At 36.6% G+C, this 17,939-nt stretch overlaps 1 protein-coding gene across 1 annotated transcript in view; it reads left to right on the plus strand.

The window, feature by feature from the left end:
- Positions 1–17,939, plus strand: part of LOC143029538 (protein dispatched-like) — an 88,304-nt gene that overhangs the window by 14,536 nt on the left and 55,829 nt on the right. Inside the window, 2 exon segments of the mRNA XM_076192189.1 lie at positions 501–624; positions 12,308–12,505. Of these exon segments, the coding sequence (XP_076048304.1) occupies positions 501–624; positions 12,308–12,505 (322 nt within the window).

Consider the following 17,939-nt stretch of genomic DNA (forward strand, 5'->3'; position numbering starts at 1 on the left):
TTTCCTCTGTCCCACTTTAGTAAGTCCTCTCTATCAAGGAGTTCTTTTCCAATAAGTGTAGAGTTAAAGAATTTTTTGTGGGCTTATGAGTTAAAATAATCAAATAACGCTGCTACCCCTTATTCTCCTGCTTCCCAAATATACCTGTAGAATGAGAGTCAGTTATGTCAGGACTGATAATTGTATTAGAAAAAAAAAAAAAACACACGCACACAGTTAAAGATATACTGGACCAGCCAAACCAACTAAGGCATTAGGTCCAAATACTGGCATAATTAATTGAACAGGGTAAATAAAAAATTATGGTTGTCACACCTCACTTTATATGATGTGACTGTAATTGATATATCTATTCAATGCAACTCACACATGGAGTTAGAACCCATTCCTTAGAGGTACCAAATTCATCTTAGTGGTAAGTAAAAAGTTGGTCAAGATAGTTTAATTATTCATTTAGTGATTTATTCATTTGTGTGCTCATATGCCCCTTTTTTATATAGGTACGCACGGCTTTTAGCCCATCACCCCTATGCAGTGCTCAGTGGGGTGGTTGTTGTTGCAGCGTCCTGTCTTGTCCTCTCCCTCACTGCGCGGCCTCTCCCCAGCTTCACCGACCCTGCCTATGTGAGTATGATATACCCTCCTTACAAACAGATGCACAAGCAAACACACCGACAAACCCCTGATTGGAATAGATGTCTAGAACGAGCTCTGGATTACAGCGCTTTTTTTGCTAAGTTGGAAGAAATGAATGCCTGGCCTGGTTTGGTATTTGTATGGGAAGGGGAAGCATAAAGAGTGCTCAAAATGAATTAATAGGATAAATTTAGTGAGTGAAAAAGGAACAAAAATGGAGGATGGTGAAGGCAGACAAAAATATGGCGAACCAACTAAAAGAAGACTAGATGTGAGTGCAGTTGAACTGCCATTAAATGTCATCCGCCAAAAAAGATGTAATATTGAGATGCCACAACAAAACTAAAGGTATGAAAAAGAAACTTTAGGATTTTTCAGCTTTGCAAGAGAAGGTATAAGACTAGGTAAAGGTTTAGATTTAGAAAGGGAGATTAGGTATAAAAATATTCCATGGAATCAAGAGATTACAGAGTTATAGAAAGATATTATAGATCTAAGGGCAGAATGCAGGGCAATGTATAGAGAAATGAGTGAGTTTTAAAGACAAAATGCAGAAACCAACAGCTAAGCTCGAGCTTAGTGAACTAAAAAAAGAACTCATAGTAAAAAATTAAAATGAAAGGATGAAAAATGAAGATACTAACAAAAATGAGGCTTTGAATAGAGAAGTAAAACAACAAATTAAAACAGTGACTGAGAAAGTTGGAGATAGCATAAAGGAAACAGATCTTTATGAAATAAAAAACAATAGAAATTAAATCAGGAAAACCAAAAAATAGCTTCTAAAGAAATTGTACAACAAGTGGAAGAAAATGCAAAGGAAACAGTTATTAAAGTGATCAAAGTGAAAGAAAATTGGGTCGGGACACAGTAAAAAAAAGTGCATAGTGATATATGGTATTAAAGAAAAACAGAATGTAGCTAGATACTTTAGAAAAGAGGAGAAAGAAATAGCAAAAGAAATTCTGAAAGAGGTACATGATGAGTGGCAAGAAATAGAAAAGGAAATAGAAGTGCATAGAATGGGACAATACTCCAAAAAAAATAATCGACCTCTAAAAATTAAACTAAGGTCACAGATGATAGCAGAAGTATTAGCAAAAACAGCAAAGTTGGGAAAAAGTGAAAACTACAAAAACATATGGATAAAAAAGAAATAAGTGATGAGGAAAAAGAGAGAAAAATACTCTAAAAAATGAAGCAAATGAAAAAAGAGAGAGGAACTGAGACTGAAAAGTTTTTTTTTTTTTTTTTTTTTTTTGAGAGAGAGAGAGAGTGCTGGACTTGAGGCTGAGAAAATGATACATCAAAAGAAAAGAAACACAGGAAACATAAATCAAGGAGGAAAAGGAAAAAAATTAAAAGTAATGTATACCAACATGGACGGTCTGATTTCAGGATTAGATGAATTAAATGATTATCTAGTGGAAGAAAAAACAAATACAATTGGAATTGTGGAGATGAAATTAATAGGTCCACTACCACCAAATAGTGATGGACAAGGTTTATATAATCACTGGATAACAAATAGGAAAAACTGGGTGGAGGAGTCATGTTTTTGACTAAGGATTACTTAAATGTGATGAAGATCACAGAAGAAAATAACAATGTGGAATTGATCATGATAGAAGTTGAGAATAGTGACTTGCACAATAGAAAAATTGTGGTGATATATGTGCCCCCAAAAACACTTTCTTGGATAGAGACTGACCATTCCAAAATGTTGGAAGACATAAGGCATACATTAAATGAATTCCGAAAGGAGGAAATCTAGTAATTATGGGTGATTTTAAATCTAAAGAAATATGTTGGGAGGAGATGACAGTGAAGTGTGGAGAGGACCTTTGGGGAAACATACTACTGGACATGACTATTGAATACACAATGATTCAATGGGTAAAAGAATCCCAGATATAGAAATAATGAAGAACCATCAAGACTAGATTTAATATTTACATCAGAGCCTAAAATTGTGAATAAAATGGAATACAAGACGCCAATTGGGAAGAGTGACCACATACTACTTGAGCTCGAACAAAAAGAGGAAATATATATGGGGAGAAATGAGAAACACAGAAAAGGAAGACCGATGTATAACAAAATGGATTTTTGGGAACTTAGAATATTCTTTCAAATAGTGAGTTTGGAGAAATTCTTTAATGAAGAAACGCAGGTGGAAGAGAAATGGACAATATTAAAAGAAATCTATAATGAAGGAATGGATAAATACATACCAAAACAAAAACAGGAAAAGGTGTACATTAAGTGCTGGTATAACAAAAAATGTAGTGAGGCAAAAGATAGAAGAGACAAAGCTTGGAAAAGATGGAAAAAAGAAAAAACTGGAAAGTGGCAAATATATATAAAACTAAGAAATGAATATGTAAAAATATGCAGGGAAGAAAAAAGAAACTATGAAAAAGACATAATAGACAAATGTAAAGATCAACCTAAATTATTCTGTAGATGTGTGAATGGTAAACTAAAAAAAATAAACAGGAAATAGTAAAATGTCAAGGGAACATGTAATACACAGAGGATATAGAAATGGAGGAAATAATGAAAAATATTTCAAATCTGTATTCACAAAAGAAAAAAGACATAATTGGGATGAAGAGGAGAAAGATCCCATCCCCCCAATGAGAGAAATACTTGTGACACAGAAAGAAATAAGTGACCAAATAATTAATATTGATGTCAGAAAATCATGTTGCACAGACAGAATTTCAAACTAGATACTAAAATAATGTATAGATGAACTAATGGACAAAATATAAAAGATAATAATAGATTGCTCACTCAAAGAAGGAAAGGTACCAGAAGACTGGAAAAATGCCAATATAGTGCCAATAGATGAAGGAGGAAACAAGGAAGACCCAACAAATTATAGACCAGTCTCCCTTACAAGTGCAATAGCCAAAATTTGTGAAAAACTTATCAAAAGCAGATGGACTGATCCTTTGGAGGAGAACAATATAATCCAAAACAATTCAGTTTCAGACAGGGAAGATCATGTGCCACAAATTTGATTTACTATTCAAGGTTAATAGATATAATGCAAGAAAGGGATGGATAGGCAGACTGTGCTTTCCTGGACTTATAAAGGCATTTGATAAAGTACCACACAAAATACTATTAAGAAAACTCAAAACAACAGAAGTACATACATACATACATATACCAAGGCTTTTTCCCCCTTCCAAGGGAGGTAGCCAAAAAGGGAAAGGCATAAAAACACTCCCACCCATTTCATCCCTAAATACACTCCACACCCCTCCCACCCTTCCTCTCATCTGAGCACCTCCTGGATGACGGGTCATCCCTGCACCCTGCCCACCGCCCTGGGTCAGAAGCAGTGTCGCAAGACACAGTACATCCACAGCAAGGCCGCTGCATTTAATCGGCGACCCCCCCCCCCTCTCCGTCCCCCTTTGCATATAAGGAGAGGACGGGGAGAAATCCCTTCGGGCTGCGTCAAAATTTACTCACACATACTACCCCACCCCCCCGCCCATTCCTCCTCATGCAGTCACAACATCATCCATATACAACCATTCTCCACTCACCTCTGTCTTCCGTCCTCTCCCTTCCTTCCTCAACAGACATTCCCCTCTTCCCCAAAGCCCCCTTCACCCCATCCATCCACCTCATCCTAGGACGTCCCCTCATGTTCACTCCCTCCACATCTGCCTTCCATACCTCTTTTACTAGTCTTTCTTCACTCATTCTTTCCATGTGTCCAAACCATCCTAATATTCTTTCATCAACCCTATCTCCCAAATCCTTTTTCACCCCTGTTCTCCTCCTCACCTCCTCATTTCTCACTCTATCTAGCCTAGTAACCCCCACCATACTTCTCAGACACCTCATCTCAAACACATTCAAACTCCTTCTCTCTTCTTCTCTTATGTTCCACGTTTCTGCCCCATACATATACAACAGGAAGTATACAAGGAAAACTATTGAAATGGATGGAAGATTTCTTGCATGGGAGAAAAATGAGAGTGGTGCTCGGAGATAAAAATTCTATATGGGAAGAAATGATAAATGGAGTCCCACAGGGCTCAGTACAGGCTCTGATAATGTTTGCTATATATATAAATGACATGGATGAAGGTATAGAATGTTACATGAACTTCTTTGCAGATGATGCAAAAGTACTAAAAGTACAGAAAACGATTGTGAATCGCCACAGAGAGACCTTGATAAGGTCTGAAAATGGAGTCAGAAGTGGGAAGTGAACTTCAACATTAAGAAATGTAGTATAATGGAATTTGGAAAAAAAAAAAAAAAAAAAAAAAAAAAATATCAAGACAATATGAAATTGGTGCAAAGAAAGTAAAGAAAGTTGGTTCCGAAAAGGACCTAGGACTAATCATCACCTAAGACATGTCCCTAGACAAGCAGATAAATAAAATAGGCAGAGAAACCTACAATTTATTAAGTTCAATAAAAGTGTCTTTTAATAACTTGGATGAGGTAATGTAAAGAAAATAGTAGTCACACTGATAAGACCAAGACTGGAGTATGCAGCGACACTATGGACACCCAGTACAAAAAAGAATACAGTATAAGGAAAATAGAAAGAATCCAAAGAGCAAGGACAAAGACAGCCCCAACACTTTCAAAGGTGGCATATGAGCAAAGACTATCTAAACTGCAATTACCAACCCTGGAACAAAGAAAGAGGTAATTGGTTGGCTATTTATAGGATTATGAAAGGCATGGAAGTCCTTGAAAGAGAAGACTTAATAAAGTAGGATAGAAGAAAAACAAGGAGACATGAGAAGAAACTCAAAAAGGATAGTTATAGAAGAGATCTGAAAAAAAAAAGTTTTCAAAACACAGTGGTGGATGTCTAGAACAGATTGGATGAAACAATAGTATGTGCAAACACCATAGATGAATTTAAGAACAAACTAGATGTTGTGAGATACAAAGATGGGTCGTTGTGAGATACAAAGATGGGTCACCATGAGCATAGCACCCCTTCCTGTATAATACAACTAGGTAAGTACACATACAAAATACTGACTGGAACTGACATCTAGAATGAGGTCTGGAGAATAGCGCTTTTTCGCTAAGTTGGAGGAAACGAATGCCTAGTTTGGTATTTGTATGGGAAGGGAAAGCTTAGGGATGCCCGAAATGAGTTAATAGAGTGAAATTGGTGAGTGACAAAGAAACAAAAATGGAGTATGGTCAAGGCAGACAGAAATATGGCGAACCAACTTAAAGAAGACTAGATGTGAGCAGGGTTGAATTGCCGTTCGGTGTTATCCCAAAGAAAAATTGTAATATTGAGATGCCACAATGGAATCAAAGGTATGAAGATGAAAGTTATGTTGGTTTTTCCAGCTTTACAAGAGATGATAGAAGACTGGGTAAAAGTATAAATTTAGAAAGGGAGATGAGGTATAAAAATATTTCATGGAATCAAAAGATCACGGAATTAAAGAAGGAGATTATAGATCTAAGAGACAAATGCCTTGCAATGTGTAGAGAAATCAGAGAGTTAAAAAAACAAAATGTAGAAATCAATAGAGAGCTTAGTGATGTAAAAAAATAACTAAACATAGTAAAAAATGAAAATGAAAGGATGAAAAATAAAGATACCAACAAAAATGAGGTAAACAAATTAAAGTGGTGACTGAGAAAGTTGGATATAGTATAAAGGAGACAACCTTCAAAAAATAAAAAACAATGGAAATTAGATCAGGAGAAAAAAAATATCTTTTAAAGAAGTTGTCCAACAACAAGTACAAGAAAATGCGAAAGAAACATTAAAGTAATCAAAGAAAAAGAAAATTGGGTCAGAGACACAATAGACAAAAACGTGGATAGTGGTATATAGGAAAAACACAATTTAGTTAGGTACTTAAGACAAAAAGAAAAAGAAATAACAAAAGAAATTCTGAAAGAAGTACAAGATGAGGAACAAGAAATAGAAAAGGAAATAAAAGTGCATAGGATGAGACAACACTAAAAGAAAAATAATCGACCCCTAAAAATTAAGCTAAGGTCACAAATGATAGCAGAAGTGTTAGCAAAAACAGCAAAGTTGTGAAAAATGAAGACTACAAAATTATATGGATAAAAAAGGAAATGAGTGATGAGAAAAAAGAGAAAATATGCTAAAAAAAATAAAGCTAATGAAAATTGGAGAATGCTGGACCTGAGGCTAAGAAAATGGTATATCAAAAGAAAGGAAACACAGGGAACAGAAAACAAGGAGGAAAAGAAAAAAAAATTAAAGTAACTTATACCAACATGGTCTGATATCAGGATTAGATGAATTAAATGATTATGTGGCGGAAGAAAGAAACAGATACAATGGGAATTGTGGAGACAAAATGTCCACTACCACCAAATAGTGTTGGACAAGGTTTATATAATCACTGAATGAAAAATAGAGAGGAAAAACAGGGTGGAGGAGTCATGTTTTTGACTAAGGATTACTTAAATGTGATGAAGATCACAGAAGGAGAAAATAATGTGGAATTCATCATGATAAAAGTTGAAAATAGTGACATGAAAAGTAGAAATTTTGTGGTGATATATGTGCCCCCAAAAACACATTCTTGGAAAGAGAGTGACCATTCCAAAATGTTGGAAGATACAAGGCATACATTAGATGAAATGCTGTAAGAAGGAAATTTAGTAATTATGAGTGATTTTAACTGTAAAGAAATATGTTGGGAGGAATTGACAGTGAAGGGAGGAGAGGACCTTTGGGGAAGCATACTACTGAACTTGACCATTGAATACACAATGACTCGATTGGTAAAAGAAAATACCAGATATAGGAATAATGAAGAACTGTCAAGTCTAGATTTAATAGTTACATCAGAGCCTGAAACTGTGGATAAAATTGAATACAAGACACCAATTGGGAAGAGTGAACACATACTACTTGATCTCAGGGCCCTTACATGGGGGTGGCATATGCCCTGGGGCAGCACATTTAGGGGGACGGCAATTCTAGTCTGGGCATGCCGCCCGCAAGGCTGACAAAATAATTCTAATAAAAAAAAAAGTCAAAGGAACCCTGAATATTTTACTGTAATAAATTTTGTTAGATTAAACAGAATATGAAATATTTTTCCCTTATCCTTTCTGCAATAGGGACATTGAAGACAATTTTTAAAATACATAGATACATATACACTCCACACCCCTCCTTCCTCCCTCTTATCTTAGCACCTCCTGGATGATGGGTCATCCCATCTTGTCCACTGCCCTGGGTCAGAAGCAGTGTTGCAAGACACAGCACATCCACAGCAAGGTCCCCTCTCCGTCCTCCCATGCATAAAAGGAGAAGACGGGAGAAATCCCTTCAGGCTGCATCAAAATTTGCTCACACATACTACCTCACCCCCCATCCCCCTGCCCATTCCACCTCATGCATTACAAGCCAATTTAATTATTTCACAAGCCAGTAGCTGAAACAGGCTGTAAGGGATGGTAGAGATAAGAAGTAGTGATAGGGAGGGGTGGGCATCACTGAGAACTTTGCCCTGGGATGGCACTTAGGCATGTAAGGGCTCTGCTTGAGCTCAAATTAAAAGAGGAAATATATATGGAGAGAAACGAGAAACACAGAAAAGGAAGACTGATGTATAACAAAACAGATTTTGGGAAACTCAGAAAATTCTTTCAAAAAGCAAGTTGGGAAAACTTCTTTAATGAAGAAACACAGATGGAAGAGAAATGGACGATATTAAAAGAAATCTATAATGAAGGAGTGGATAAATATGTACCAAAACAAAAACAGGAAAAGGTGTACATTAAGTGCTGGTATAACAAAAAATGTAGTGAGGCAAAAGATAAAAGAGACAAAGCTTGGAAAAGATGGACAAAAAAAATGGAAAGTGGCAAATATATATCAAACTAAGAAATGAATATGTAAAAATATGCAGGGAAGAAAAAAGAAACTATGAAAAAGACATAATAGACAAATGTAAAGATCAACCTAAATTATTCTATAGATATGTAAATGGTAAACTAAAAAATAAACAGGAAATAGTAAAACTACATCAAAGGAACATAGAATACATAGAGGATATAGAAATAGCTTAAATTATGAACAAACATTTCAAATCTGTATTCACAAAAGAAAACATACACAATTGGGATGAAGGAAGGGGAGAAAGATCCCCCCAATGAGAGAAATAATTGTGACACAGAAAGAAATAAGGCACCAAATAATGAACATTGATGTCAGAAAACTACATGGCCCACATGGAATTACAAACTGGATACTAAAACAATGTATAGATGAATTAATGGACAAAATATCTATAGAATTATGAAAGGAATGGAAATCTTTGATAAGAATGATTTATTGAAATGGGATAATGGAAAAACAAGAGGACACACAAAGAATTCAAAAAAGATAATTACAGAGGAGATCTGAAAAAATAGCTTCCCACACAGTGATAGATACCTGGAACTAATTAGACAAAGAAACAGTGTGTGCAAACACTATTCAAGATTTTAAGAAAAAACTTGATACTGAAATATACAGACGGGTCACTACAAGCATAGCTTTCTTCCCGTATAATGCAACTAGGTAAATAAATAAATACAAAACATGGAAACTTACTCAATCTATTGATCACATAGCCTCGAAAGCATGATAACCAATGTAGAAGTCGGTGAAACTATTGCAAATAGCAATCACAACTTAGTTAGATTAAAACTGCTATTTTTAATAGATATTTGTGTTTCTACAATATCCAATTTCAGTAAAGCTCAGTTCATAGGACTACGTCAGGAGCTTCACCTTACAGATTGGTAGGCAAATTAAGCGAAAGATCTGGAAATCAGATGTGGGAAATATTTCAAAAGATGATTCATACTTATGTCCCGTTTAAGGACATATTCCCCCCAAATCAGGCTTGTCCAAAATGGCTTGGCAAAGAAACCAAAAAAAGTATTGCTAAAAAGAGACAGGTTTATTTATTTATTTTATTTATTACTATTTATATTATCATATTTTTTCATTTATTCATTTATCATTATTATGATTTTTCACATCCGACCTATTATGGACTAGAAGGTCTCCTGTCAGCACGCTCCACCTTTTAATCCTTTGTAAGACATACCTCCAGCCCTCTGCCTGTCTCACCCATGTTGATTCTTTTACATGGTTTACATGGGATGGAGTACAGCACATTGCCTGCATGGGAGTGTGGTGGCTTTTTCTGTTTTATTATATCCTTACTCCACACACACACAAATAAATTTTGTGCAGAACCCCCTCAAGAAATTACGGTTGATGGTTGTGCTGTGGAGGAATGACATATTTGGTATCCTCCCTATTCCTGGTGCCTCTCTAGATGACCTCACAAGTTTTATTTTGCAGTTGTAGAATGCCACCATGGTTTGTGTAGGTGGGATGGGTAGATAAGTGGAGGTACGCTGAATGCTCAATGCAGTGTGTCCCATGTAGACCTCACAGGACACATACCAGGCTGGGAACAGTCCAACATAATGACTCAAAGCATGAACAAAAGAACAAAAATTATTAGGGAAGCAGCATCTTTTCAAATACCATTCAACATGAATAAAGGGTGCTGATATGTAATGTGGGTATCGGGCAGTGGAACTGGTTACTTACCGTATTTTCTGGCGTATAGTGTGCAAATTGTTTCCGTTGGAAGGGCCTAAAAATGGGGGGTGTGCGTTATCCGGTGGTGTGCATTATCTACGTCCTACGATAAAAATTCTGCGGCTGTATGTGTAATTTTTTTCACAACAACGTCGGGACGGCACACTTCTCCGTGACGTTCCGTGAGAACAAGAAGAACAGCCATGGTGACATGAAAGAATATGCCAGAATGGGCTATACAAACATTTGGTATAGGTAGGTATCTATCGAATCTTATTTTTCATGTTTAAATAGGCCTAAACACCATGAAACATGATCAATATTCATGATATTTGCCCATGTTCACAGCATCCTAGTTTGAATTTTTATGTTGGCTTTGTTGCTTCACTTTAGGTATGGTACAAATTCCGTTGTGGCCGTTCATAAACTCGTGTCAAACACCTGACTACAACACCCTCTTTCGGGAGTTATATTAACTAAACGTCACCTCGATGAGAGACTGTCCTATTTCACCACTGTCATTGCAGGTTCAAAGCTAAAACAAAACAGTCTGTAGTTTGTTTCAGTATTGAATAAAAAATGGTAAAGACGAATTATTTCCTCAAGATATAAAATGAACATTTTCTGTAAAAATCCCAAAATTTTTCTGTATATTTTACTTTCAATAAACTTTTTTTAGATCATATTTCCTACAAACTATTTAAGCTACAAAGTAATAAGGGACCAACGCACAACATGAGTCATATACCGGTACATGTAGTTCCGACTTTTTCTTAGTTGTGTCCTGATTGATGCCTAAACTGACACTTAATTTAGTGACAAATCAATAGATTTCCTAGCGGTGGCTCTAGCCAATGAAAAATACTTCTCCATGTAACCTCGTTCACATGATACTAAGTAATTAATCGCCGTTATTTCATTGGTTTATTTTTACTAACACAAAGTATCGTAGTCTATGCAAATATTTGGGATCCGTAAAACAGCACTGGTACCAACATCATGAACGTTGGCCATTTTAGCTCACCTGGAATATGCTAGATCAGGGCCGAGATTGACAGTTCTATTGCCAATCTAGCCTACACTAAACACCCTCTTGCGAGAGTTTGTTAAACGTCACTTCAGTAAAGACACTTATGAACCAAAACATAGTTTGTTGCTGCATGGCGATAAAAACTTGTACACGGTGATAAAAACTTGTACGATGAATTATTCCCTCAGGATAGTAAATTACAATTTTTCTGTAAAAATCCGAATTTTTTCATGTACATTTTGTATTCAATAAACTTTTCATGGCTCAAATTTCCCACAAAACAATGGACCAACGCAAGCAGTAGTTGCATACATGCAGTTCACGAGCTTTAGCCACCAGTGACTTTTCCTGGCATGCGCGTTATATGTCGGTACGCGCTATCTGTGTATTGAGATAACTAAGTGCATGGGTGCGCATTATAACCCGATGCACATTTTAAGCCGGAAAATACGGTAATGACACCTACCACCTGAGCAGCAACACTAGGATAGGTCACAGTGTGACATAACAGAAGAAGCCATACCTGATCAAGGAGGTGTAGTTATCCAGAGCACAGATGTCTATCCAACTTGGACAGCTGTCTATCCAAAAGGATCCAGGAAATAAACAATGCAAACTTTTTACAGCATATAATACAGGACTAAACCCTACAGGGAGCAACAGTGATAACCATTTATAGGGTGAGAACAGCCAGAAGAGAGAGGAGCCAGAGATGTAGCAACCCCAACATTGATACTAGGCAAAGCCAATGACTATCCAATATCATGGCTAGTGAAGTTACCAACAGGTCATAACACTAACTCATGTAAAGGACATAAGTTGGAACCATTTGAATAGTGTTATTTGGTTAATAAAGGAATGCCCAGCTTCCTATGTTTCCCCTCCTTTGTCTTATCATATTTCCTATCTTTATTAACTCCTTTCAGTTTAGTGAGATAATTTTATCTTTGATTAAGGGTGGAGACTATGATGTGAAGAAGACCTATTTCACTCTTCAAAACTTATTACAATGTTTTTCCTCTATCCAGGGCTTTGAATCTCGTGGCACAGTTATCGCCCAGCGTGCTGTAGCCTGGGAAAACCTTTTGAAGGCATCTCGGCACCTGGGGCCTCTCTCTGTCAACCCAGCACAGGATCCTGAGCTACAAGCCAAATTTTCCCGGGCTTCCACACCTGCCCCCAATGGAAATGACACTGTGGCCCCACCCCCAGGACACATTCATACGGTGAGATAAATTTAGGGGTATATTGACCAGTGCCTGTCTTTGAGTCATCAGCTGCCTATCCGAAAGGAACCAGGAAATAAATAATGTAAACTTTTTACAGTGTGTAATACAGCCGTTAAACACAGATAAGCATGCACAAAGTGATAAAAGGATAGAACTTCCTAAATAATATGTTTAGACCCAATAAATAATTTTCATATAGAGAACCACCTTGAAGGTTTAATCCTGTGACCTTGGGTAACCTTCAAATTCTAGGTCAAGAAAAACACTATTCTAGGTTAAAGTTATCAGTGTGACATTGCATATGATTTAAAGGGGAATCGCTCTCACCCTGATATTCAGTAATAATATCTTTTTCAGATTTTTCCCCCTTAATCTTCTGCCTTATTTCATGGTAACATGATGTGGTCCATAACAGAGTGTAGGCAGCATACATGGGCTCAGAAAATTAATAAAAACAATTCTGACCAGATATCCACTACTCTGTGTGGGAAGCTATTCTATTTCATATCTCTTCTAAAACTATAATTTTTGAGTTTCTTTTCATGTCCTCTTTTTTTTCTTTTGTCCCACTTTAATAAAGCATCTCTATCTAGGACTTCCATTCCTTTCATAATCCTGTAAATAGTCAGTAGATCTCCTCATTTGATTCTTTGTTCCAGGGTTGGTAGTTCCAATTTGGACAATGTACCGGGTATGTCAATTTGGAGAGTGTTGGTGCCATCTTTGTCGTTACTCTTCGTATTCTTTCTAATTTCTTTATATTCTTTTTAGTACTGGGTGTCCATAGTGTCGCAGCATACTCCAGTCTTGATCTTATCAGTGTAACTGATATTTTCTTTACCATTTCCATATCCAAATAGTCAAAAGCCATTTTCATCGACCTTTGTAAGTTGAAGATTCTCTTCCTCTGCACCAATTTTGTATTTCCTCAATATTCTATTTTTACTTTTTCCAAACTCCATTATACTACATTTCTTGATGTTAAAGTTCACTTCCCACTTTTGACTCCATTTCCAGACTTTATCTAAGTCTTTCTGTAGTGATTCACAATCTTCCTCTGTACTTTAATATTTTTGCATCATCTGCAAAGAAGTTCATATAACATTCCACACCTTCATCCATGTCATTTATATATATGGCAAACATAATTGGAGCCAATACCAAACCTTGTGGGACTCCACTTATCATTACTTCCCAGGTCGAGTATTTGTCTCTAAGTACTACCATTAATTTTCTCCCAGTCAAGATATCTTCCATCCATTCCAATAATTTTCTTTGAATACCACCTGTTGATTCCATTTTTCTTAATAGTTTTTTTGTGGTACTTTATCAAATGCTTTTTGTAGATCTAGAAAAGCATAATCCGCCCATCCATCCCTGTCTTAAATTATTTCAATTAGTCTCGAGTAGAAGCAAATCAAGTTGGTGGCACATGATCTTCCTTGTCTAAATTCAAATTGTGTTGGATTCAGTATATTTTTTTCTTCCAGATATTTAACCCATCTACTTACAATTCTATTAGTTCATCCAACAAATCAGTAATATACCTATTTCTTAAAATATTTTTGTACCTAGGTTCTCTATCCAACTCCACACCTCTACCTAAAACTTCATCTTCTCTTGCAAGCCCTTAAAAAGCATAATTATCCAACTTTTGATATGATTTTGGGGTTTCATTCATATGGAATCTTTTAGGAATTACCCCCAGTGGTGATTCCATTTTGCTCATGTCCAGACATCTCTTTGCTGGTTCATTTTTCCTTCTTTCACTTTTGTCTTCCTCCATGTTATGTAATTAGCACAAGTTTTTATGATAGTTATTCCATTACGGTCACTCAATTAGCATAAGTCCCTTTGTGTACATAAATACAACTAGTGTTTTCCAAAATATCTTAGCGACAAAGTGCTGCACATTAGAGCTCTTTCCAGACATCTGACTCCGCCCGCTGCTCATAACAGGACAAGTGACCTGCTTGACATTAATCCAGCTAAATAGGACTTGTAAAAAAAAAAACATCCTCAAAGATACAACGTAAATCAAAATCATGCTGGTCAAGACTCCCAGGTATCACAGTCCTGCTATGAACTAATTCACTACAGAGGATGCAGATGCTCCAAAATAAAAATCAGATACATTTCCTTGAATACTTGTTCATGGGACAGATGTAACAGCTGAAGACATATGGTACTGCTTTGCTGATAGAACTGTGATTTTGACCTTGGTAGTTGATATGAAACTTGCAAGATCATCAAAGTTGCAGGCCCATTTGAAATATTGCAATTTATCTCCATCACCAAACTTCCTGTTTTAAATATCTAGATATTAGTATTACATTGACTTTGAACTTTAAAGTTCATTCAGGGTCACTCTGAGAACTACAACCTAGAGATGCCTAACTGTTTTACATTATGTTAACAAGATTATACAAAATATAACATCCATGATAAATATCTATTACCTTAAAATAATGTTTTTCATGACCTGGAATTTGAAAGTCACCCAAATTTACAGAATTTGACCCTCAAGGTGGTTCCCCATCTTTTGATCTTGAAAATATGATTGAAGAAAATCCACAATTTTTTCTCCTTGTGTACAATTTTTATATCTAGTGTACTAGCGGATATGTAGCAGGTGTACTCCTTGTCTGGGGTATTGGCTGCATGTTATTGGGGGGGTTTTAAAAGTTGCTCAGCAGCATGCAGCTAATACTCTAGGGTCTATATGGGTCACCCCTATCGACCAGAGCCACACATAATTTTGTCTGTGATAGAGGAAATCTTTATTCATAGAGAAATTATGCTTCTTCATTATGCTGTGACTGTCCCCCTGTTATGCTGTCCCCCTACTCTTAACCTCTTTGATATGATGACACCTACGTAGGTGTCATGAAGAGCAAGTGGTTATACAAGAATGCCGGTGTCAGCATCTTGATTATATTTATTTTGTAGTTGTAGCTGAGTGACCCCCAAATTCTGTGAACTAGTTTTATCACATTTTCTATGTGTATTATTACTCAAAATGAAAGAGAACAGGTAATAATACAGCAATGACTTTATATTTTATAGCACAAGTAGTGTGGTGCATCATACAATAGACATCTGATGTCCTGTACCACTTCTTTGAATATTCATTTCCTTTTTCACCAAACCCTGTGGAAGGGGAGAAGGAATACTACTACTGAATGTTCCTACTTGAGTCATAAAAGACAACAAAATTGGGATGGGGACAAGACTAGGCATCTTACTCTTTGTAGACCTAAAGGGGACAATCCTAAAAAAAAGCAAAGGCAATGAGAGGGTCCAGGAGGAGTTTTCCAACCAGAACCCTAAGGTTTGGGTCTTTTAATGTATATGCAGATGTGGTACAGATGAGAGTAAAAGGGAAGAGATAGGTAGAGTTAGGGAAGTTAGTGACAGAGTTTGGGAAGGTGTACAAAAGAAGAAAGTTGAAGATAAATGTGGGTAAAAGTAAGGTGATGACATGTACAAGGGGAGAGGATGGCAACAAATTGGAAGTGAGTATTAAAAGGAGAGAGACTGGAGGAAGTGGATAGCTTTAGATACTTGGGTGCAAATGTGATGGAAAGGGGGGGAGTGGAGGTGGAGGTAGAATGTAGATTGAGAGAAGCAAGTAAATGCCTTGGGTGATTAAAAAGTGTAATGAGAAATAGACATTTGGGAATGGATGCTAAGAGGAGATTGTATGAAGGAGTGATTGTGCTGACAGCACTGTATGGGGCAGAAATGTGGAACATAAGAGAGGATGAGTTTAAAATGTGTTTGAGATGAAATGTCTGAGAAGTGTGGTAGGGGTTACTAGGCTGGATAGAGTGAGAAATGAGGAGGTGATAAGGAGATCAGGGGTGGAAAAGGAGTTTGGAGATAGGGTTGATGAAAGAGTATTGGAATGGTTTGGACACATGGAAAGAATGAGTGAAGAAAGATTAATAAAAGAGGTGTGGAAGGCAGAGGTGGATGGAGTGAACATGAGGGGGCAACCAAGGATGAGATGGATGGATGGGGTAAAAGGGGCATTGGGAAAGAGGGGAATGTCTGTTGAGGAAGGAAGGGAGAAGATAGGGGTGAGTGGAGAATGGTTGTATATGGATGATGCTGTGATGCATGGAAGGGGGGTGGGGGATGGGAAGTGAGAGAGTATGTGTGAATGATATTTTGATGCAGCCCAAAGAGATTTCTCCCCCATCTTCTCTTTTTGTATGTGAGGGGATAGAGAGGGGGGTCACTGATTAAATGAAGCTGCTTTACTGTGGATATGCTGTGTCTTGCTACATTGCTTCTGACCCAGGGCAGTGGGTGAGATGCAGGGATGATCCATCATCCAGGAGGAGCCAAGAAAAGAGGGAGGGAGGGATGGTGAAAGGGAGTGGAAATGGGTGGGAGTAGATTTATGCCTTTGACTTTGGCTACCTCCCTTTAAAGGGGGAAAAAGCTATTGGTATATGTATGTATGTACTAGCAGGGGTTCCTCTAAGCTGAAGAAGATTGTCTGGCATTAACCAGAACAGAATTCTCAATGTCTCATATTGACAGTAAAGAATTAATCATTGGAATATCACATTTCAATCCTGCTTCATTTATTGTGATTTTTATTTTATTAATATGCATTTCTTTATATACTTTTGTGAAGAGATTTGTACATTTTTATCAATACTGTATTACTGTATTATTTGTTTACCCCAGTTAACAAAAAGTAGTCAATTTATGATGCTAAGACTTATAGGACACAAGTGTGGTACCAGTCCTGACATTATGAAAAATTAAAGTACTTGTCCACCACAACAACAGTAGTATAGCCAAGTTTTGACCATGAGGGGCAAGGTGGAATCAGGCTGTTTTCTGTATACACACATATTTACTCAATTTTTGGATCAAAGAATCAAACCATGAGTCTCCAATTGGGGGCCCAGGCTTGTTTGTGTCTATGTTAATTAGTTTTAGAGTTTAAGAAGCCTTATTGCAAAATTTAACCTGAAAGTTGCAGACTGAATAATTGATTAGGATGGTTACTTAAATGTGGAGTTAATTCTTACTTTACTGATATCTATTATGTTATTTGTATGAGCTGCATGCACATATACACACATAACGAGGACTGTAGGCAAGTGCCAAAAGGTTTAGACACTATTTTTCATGGAGCCAAGAATGGGAAATTAATTTCAATACTGGAAATGGGCAATAGCTGCAAAAGACCATTTTTAAAATATCCCTTTGGAAGTGAATCCATTACAAATGTAAAAGAAGAGAAAGATTTAGTAGTGTTGATAAAATACAAGCTGTTACTTGACAAACATAACAGCATGAGTGTGGGAGAGATTGCAAACTGCTGCAGAAGATTAAAAAAAAAAAAAAAAAAAAAAAAAAAAAAAAAAAAAAAAAAAAAAAAAAAAAAAAAAAAAAAAGGGGGTGTGTG

The sequence above is a fragment of the Oratosquilla oratoria genome, chromosome 11, assembly GCF_046742065.1.
Source record: "Oratosquilla oratoria isolate Oo_2021 chromosome 11, ASM4674206v1, whole genome shotgun sequence".
Taxonomy (NCBI): domain Eukaryota; kingdom Metazoa; phylum Arthropoda; class Malacostraca; order Stomatopoda; family Squillidae; genus Oratosquilla; species Oratosquilla oratoria.